The sequence below is a fragment of the Pinus tabuliformis genome, chromosome 9, assembly GCF_031772625.1.
Source record: "Pinus tabuliformis cultivar Carrire ecotype Pingquan chromosome 9, CPIR1, whole genome shotgun sequence".
NCBI lineage: Eukaryota > Viridiplantae > Streptophyta > Pinopsida > Pinales > Pinaceae > Pinus > Pinus tabuliformis.
In genome coordinates, this window is record NC_142307.1 from 1025522954 (window position 1) to 1025529259 (window position 6306).

Genomic DNA, 6306 nt, shown 5'->3' on the forward strand with positions numbered 1-6306 from the left:
AATTTAACTAACCAATTGCGAAAAAGAGGGAAATACTGATTCACCCCCCTCTTCGTATTTCCAACAATTGGAATCAAAGCAGGTTCTTCTTGAAGCTTAACCGCTTGAAGACAGATCTGTAATATTCAGAGTTGACTGATGGAACCTGCAGTTGAAGATAAGATGGCTACTGATCCCGAAGAAGATGTTAAATCCCTCAAGGACAAAATCTTTAAATTGGAATGGGATAGGGATTTGGTCAAAGGCTGGTATAGTAGTGCAATTGCAGAGCTAAAGACTGAGAAGACAAGGTTTTGAGTGATGTTTAATGTTAGGGCATGTAATGACATATAACAACCTTAGAGAAACCCTTGAAATGATGCTCGATAAGAAGGGAACAAGGGGTTTCCAACAAAGACTAGGGTTGATGGAAACAAGGAGTTTTAAGTCTGCTAGATATGTGTAACAACAATAAATAGGGATGATGCCAACACTTCTGAGGCATGCAAGACAATTTATGATGCTATATTTTGCTTTTATATGTTGTATAAATTATCCTACAATTTAGAGCCACTCCCATGCAATAAAATCACGACATATAGCAGCCTTAGAGAAAACCTTTAAATGATGCTGAATAAGAAGGGAACAAAGGGTTTCCAACAGAGAATAGGCTTAATGTAAACAAGGGGTTTTAAGTCTGCTAGATATGTGTAACAACAATAAATAGGGATGATGCCAACACTTCTGAGGCATGCAAGACAATTTATGATACTAGATTTCTCTTTTATATGGTATATAAATTATCCTACAGTTTAGATCCACTCCTATGCAATAAAATCCCACTTTACTCGTAAGTCTGCTATTAAAACCCTAGCGGCTGACCTAATTGTCTAGGAAAGAGAGGGTTCAAGTAGATTTAATTTAATTTCAAGATAATCAATGCACCTTACAGTATAGTGCCTTAACCTAAGAGGAAAAACTGATTATTAAGGGAATTAAATGCCAAGGAAGGACCTTGATGGAGTGAGGGGGGATGCTCTAGGGCATCCACTTGCAAAACCCTAGCTACTATTCTTGTGAGGGGAGAAATTAAATATAAGGTCTGCAGACTAGGAGTTTCCTTATAGGCTATTAAGAAGACAATTTTACATGCAAAAATGAACCCAAGTTTCACCAATGATGAGCATTTAGACATGGAGCAATAGAAACCCTGTTTAAAACATTTAAAGCATGCAAAATATCGATAGTCAGCAATAAACTTACAAAAGATTCCATAATAGCTCTTCTTTCAATCCCAGAATAATGTCTCCAAGCCAATAATCACATCCAAGATAAATCACATCCATAAAAGATCACACTATTCCCAAGTAGTGAATAAGGAAGCAAATCACATATTTCTAGAGACGCTGAATTCACGTGTGATGATGAAAATAGAAGTGAGGGGGAGGCTCTATATATATTATATATGTCTTCCTCCACTCAGTTTACAAATAAAATGACTAAAAGTCCTAGAGACAGGTTCAGTTTTGAGTGTTTTACAAGAAAGATTACAAGCCAACGTTAGAGCTTGAAAACAAGAGAAATGTGCCATAAAATCCCACACTTGTGGAAATAAATGCTCCAATGATGTGACATCATCCCCCAAATGAGCTCAATAAGCCCTGAAAGTGTGAGGCAATGACTAAAGAGTGCTCTGTACTCCAAGAAGTACTTAACGACTGTGTACAAGTCATCAAAATTATCTCCATGCCAAGACATCATGCCCAAAAAGTGCCTTATGTTACCCTCACAAGAGGAAAAGGGGTGATGTGGCATCAACAATCTCAAGCGATGGGGCTCCAAGGTGATGTACAAGCCCTCCCTTGTCATCTCAAGGATGACCATCATCATCTAGGCTCTGGGTCAAGTGATGGCCATCAAAAAGTGTCAAGGCTAGCTTGGGGGCATCCTGTGTCCATTGGGCACATCATCAATACCTCGAGCACTAAGCATCATGGGCTCAGTGTTTCAACATCTGGGGGATCCTTTGAGTGTAAAGCATCATTTGAAGTCCTCAAATAGCCCAATGCTCTACTCTAGGTAGGAAACATTCCATCATGAATGCCAATCTCTCTCTCTGCACTGGATAGTACGACTTCTGCTCTGCTGAGGTGATGGGGCAATTACCTCAAGAAGCATCTGCTCCTGTGATGAGGAAGTGTAAATCAATCAATCATTAGGTAACTAAGGCTATAGATGCATCATCTTGGACCATACTTAAAGTTGGGGAAGAACCAATACTTCACACAAAGATCACCATCAAATATCTAATAGTTAACTAGACCAAGTTTGGTATAGGTGTTCCCTTGGTATGTGCTCGTGCATTGTTGATCTGTGTTAATCCCTCTCTTTAAAAATTCATATACACTTTTATTTTATGGTTGAATTTGACTGAAATGAAAATTGTTATTAGAGTTGCTACAATCTATCAAGTGATTTTGATGATCTCAAAAATAATACTAAGTTGAGAGATGGGTATAGGTAGTTTGCTCAGGGGTGTATAAATCAAGTTTACATTATAGTTGAAATAGTGATAGAATTGAAGTAGGTTTTGTTACATGGTATGATGTATGGGATTGAATATATTGTTTTAAAATTGTGTAAGAAGGGATGCAGAGAACTGAGGGATCATGATTCACCAGATATTAAATCTGACAAAAGTGAATGGAAACAGATGTTTCTTTGCCCAGCTTTCTTGGTGTCACTAAACAGAAGCATCTGAACCACTCAGCCATGCTAAGAAAACTTATCTGTAATGGAAGTAATTTCAAAGTTTCAAATTGACTGGCATTGATGTTGAGCTACTTTCCAAATTGGTCTGCTCTTCTAAGTTCCTGCATTTATCTTTTGCTTCTCGAGACCTTTATAGCCAAGCTCAATGAATATGCAATAATTAGGAGAATAAGAATGCTGCATGATCATATATATCTGATTCCTATTGATTTATATCAGGGGAACTATTACAAGCAACTTGCTCGTGAAGCAGATGAAAAAGCAAGCCAGCAGATCTTTGATATCAAGTAAGTTGTTTTATATTAGGAACATCTCTACTGGGTGCTGTTTTGGTTGGTAGTTTCTCTTTCTTTTCTAGTTTAGTAGCTTGCTAGCCAAAGATGATGACAATGTAAGTGTGTATCGTTATCTGCAGAAATAGGGATTTTCAGAATGATGTCACTATTGATTTGCATTCCCAACATGTAAAAGAGGCCATTCGCCTTCTAAAGCTACATATTGAGTCACTGGCTTGCATCTCATGTGAGCATTGTTCAATACCCAATTTTAGTTTTAAGTTCTAAACTCTAGATTTTCCTTGTGAAAGGAAGATGGCATGACAGTACATGTATATAATTAATACAACGCTCATGCCCCATAGTTTCATACATCTTAATTTTTTATTTTGTGCAGCAATTCATTGTCTCAAAGTTATCACTGGAAGTGCACGTGGAAGGATAAAGCGAGCTGTAAGTCTTGTCGCTTAAGACTGTCTATTTTCATAGCAATAAATTCTTTTAAAACACTTTTTTATGAATTTTAAGACCAAACTGAGTGTGATCTCTTATATTTACATTGAAGATATATCAAGCTTTCCTTTTAATCTTGGTTAATGCTTGTTTATAGGAGCATGATATTTACTGCAATTGTTACACTGTACAAGTCTATAATGACATTTACAAATGTGTATCTTGTAAAAGCTATGTCAGGACAGCCAAAATACTAATTAGCTTGTATCTAATATTTGCTAATTGGTTTCACGATTGTAGTTATTTACAGTTACTTCATGGGACTCAGTAACTGCAAAATATGTTATTATAATGGGATGAACTAATTTATCTGAACAGCATGGTGTTAGTAGATACCTGAAATAATTTGGGAAGTGTAAGAATTTGGTTATTTTTATTTAAATGAATTTAACAACCTCGAGATTGATGTTCAGTCAGTTGATGTACTGCACTTTAGCTTTGTGCTGAATTTCCCTTAACAATTTGCTAGTTTTAAAGCCTTGTTAGTTTGACTTTATTGCTCTGTAGTAGTGGTGTGCGTATCTGCCCCTGGGTTACCTGCACCTAGTGCAGGTGTGTGCCTCCCACAGCTTAGGTAGTCTAGTAATATGCCCTTCCCATATGCCAGTGTGTGACAGTGCACTCAAACCTGTTGGGTATGCATGCTGCATCCCCCAGCAGGAAGAGGAGGATGATTCCTGTTATGGGATGGCCTGCAATGAAACTTAAAACGAAAAAAAGAAAGTAAAAGGAACCCAAAAAACAGACTTCTACCTCAATGCCATAACGTTTGGTCCTTGCATGAACAACAATCAGTCAAACAATGTCAAAATTACATTATGAAACAAAAATTATAATGTTCAAAATAATACCATGCTTTCTTTGTCTCAATCAGTTTTTGTTGTAAATGAAAAACTCAAACGTGGTATATCTTACCATTATATCTAACCTAGAGGCTAGGATTTGAGATAAAAGCTCAAACAAGTTACAACATATGAAGAAAGAATGCTTAAAATACAATTCATTGAGAAATAAAAACTGAAAATTGACAAGCCACTGATTTTTTTCAGCCACTATCTATCTATCTACACACACATATGCTTCTCCCACTCCTGTGAACCATTATTTGCAAAAATGGTGTCACCGACTCACCATACATGTTCCCCTGCACCCAAAGTTCAAAATGGTGTAACTGTACCTCCATCTGCACCCACGTAGCTTGCCTTCTTACTTTCCATCCTACTTATTTTATCAGCTACCATTATTTCTGGTTTAGATGTGCTTTCAAGTTGGTAAAATAATACATTTTTGGAGAACTTTCTTCCTGTTTTATTATTACAGATTCCATGATAACTGAAGAAACTGCTGCTTTCTGCACATGTCCTCTGCAATATTCTGTAGGACTTGTACAGCTCCATCATAGTGGCACGTTCTGTTGTAGTCCTATAGCTGTAATCATACGTACAGACCAGAATGGGATCCATATATCTGTCATACAAATTATTGTAAATTGGCATACAGATGTGAAACACAGCATTACGTGGAGTTAATGTAATTTAATAATTTTAATTCAGTTGTTTAACCTGATCCATACTTTGGTTTCACTTGATCTTATCATAAAATCAAATTTTAGATATAATTTATTTAATGTTCTGCAACTTTGTTTTTGGATGTCTGTCAGGTAACACAATTTCTGGAGAAAGAAGGAATCAACTGGACTGATGAAAACACTGGAGCAATTGTGATCAAAATAGCAGATATTAATCCTAATGATTTGAGTTTTGTGAAAACAGACAATGATGGTTGATGTCTCCTCCAATGCCCAAGGCTAAATGTAAATGTATAGCATGATTGTTTTTGGAGCAAATCGTCCCGGAATTAAGAGTCGATTTATTGAGTCTATAGTGCAAATGAAATCCATGTCCTCAACCTGGAAGAGGGGAGTTTTAGAAAAAGGTGAATTCTTGAAGTATGGGAAGCCTAACCTAGTGGTGAGGTTTCTTTGTCTTGCATTGGTAGTTTTGTTGCTTTTTGTTGTGGGTAACTTTATTCAAATAGAGACACTTCATAAAGCATCAAATGGTTGAGGTTAGGAAGCCATATATCAGGCACTTGTTATGCAACAAGAAGAGCTGATTTTGATCATATTTCAATATGAGTGGATCTAATTGCGTAATTGCTTTGATGTTGTTCAGATTTAGTTTAGACATGCTGCATTTTTTTATTAATACAGGTGTCCGAAATGCTTTCTGATAATCAAAAGTATATCTTTCTAGTAATGTTTCAAGGTCAATATAATGCTCTAAATCCATAAGAAATCTTGAACAACCATAAAATATGAGTGGGAAATTGGCAGAACCCTTTTATTGTTTGCATGATGTTGTCAATTTTTTATGGCAAACGTGTATAATACAACTCTATTGTCAACAACCATGGAAAATATTCGTGGAACTAGGAGGTAGTCAAAATAACCACATATATCCTAGCATGAATGAGCAAGAGCTGTATTTGGGAACATTTTTATGTATTAACTGATAAGAATATTCCAAAGGAAGTAGCAGCACTCTAGAGAAGCCATATAGGAACTCCAAATATCACTTGTCTGATGTTTATGCAGAACTTATCACTCTGATGATAAACTTTCAGCAAGCCTGTCATCTATCTGACTTCAGAATAGTTCGCTGTTTCAATATCTACATAGAAATCTTGAAACATTTTTTCACTAAGATCAATTTCTTGAATTGGGGAGTATTTTGGTCATCTTGGCGAGCTATTAAAATATTGTATT

At 36.2% G+C, this 6306-nt stretch overlaps 1 protein-coding gene across 1 annotated transcript in view; it reads left to right on the top strand.

Moving 5' to 3' along the window:
- Positions 1-5422, top strand: part of LOC149152198 (smr (Small MutS Related) domain-containing protein) — a 254098-nt gene extending 248676 nt beyond the window's left edge. Inside the window, exons 10-13 of the mRNA XM_089442987.1 lie at positions 2971-3038; positions 3167-3273; positions 3424-3479; positions 5200-5422. Coding sequence (XP_089299113.1) covers positions 2971-3038; positions 3167-3273; positions 3424-3479; positions 5200-5325 — 357 coding nt within the window. The 3' untranslated portion in view covers positions 5326-5422. The remainder of the gene's footprint in view (positions 1-2970; positions 3039-3166; positions 3274-3423; positions 3480-5199) is intronic.
- The last annotated feature ends 884 nt before the right edge of the window (positions 5423-6306 follow it).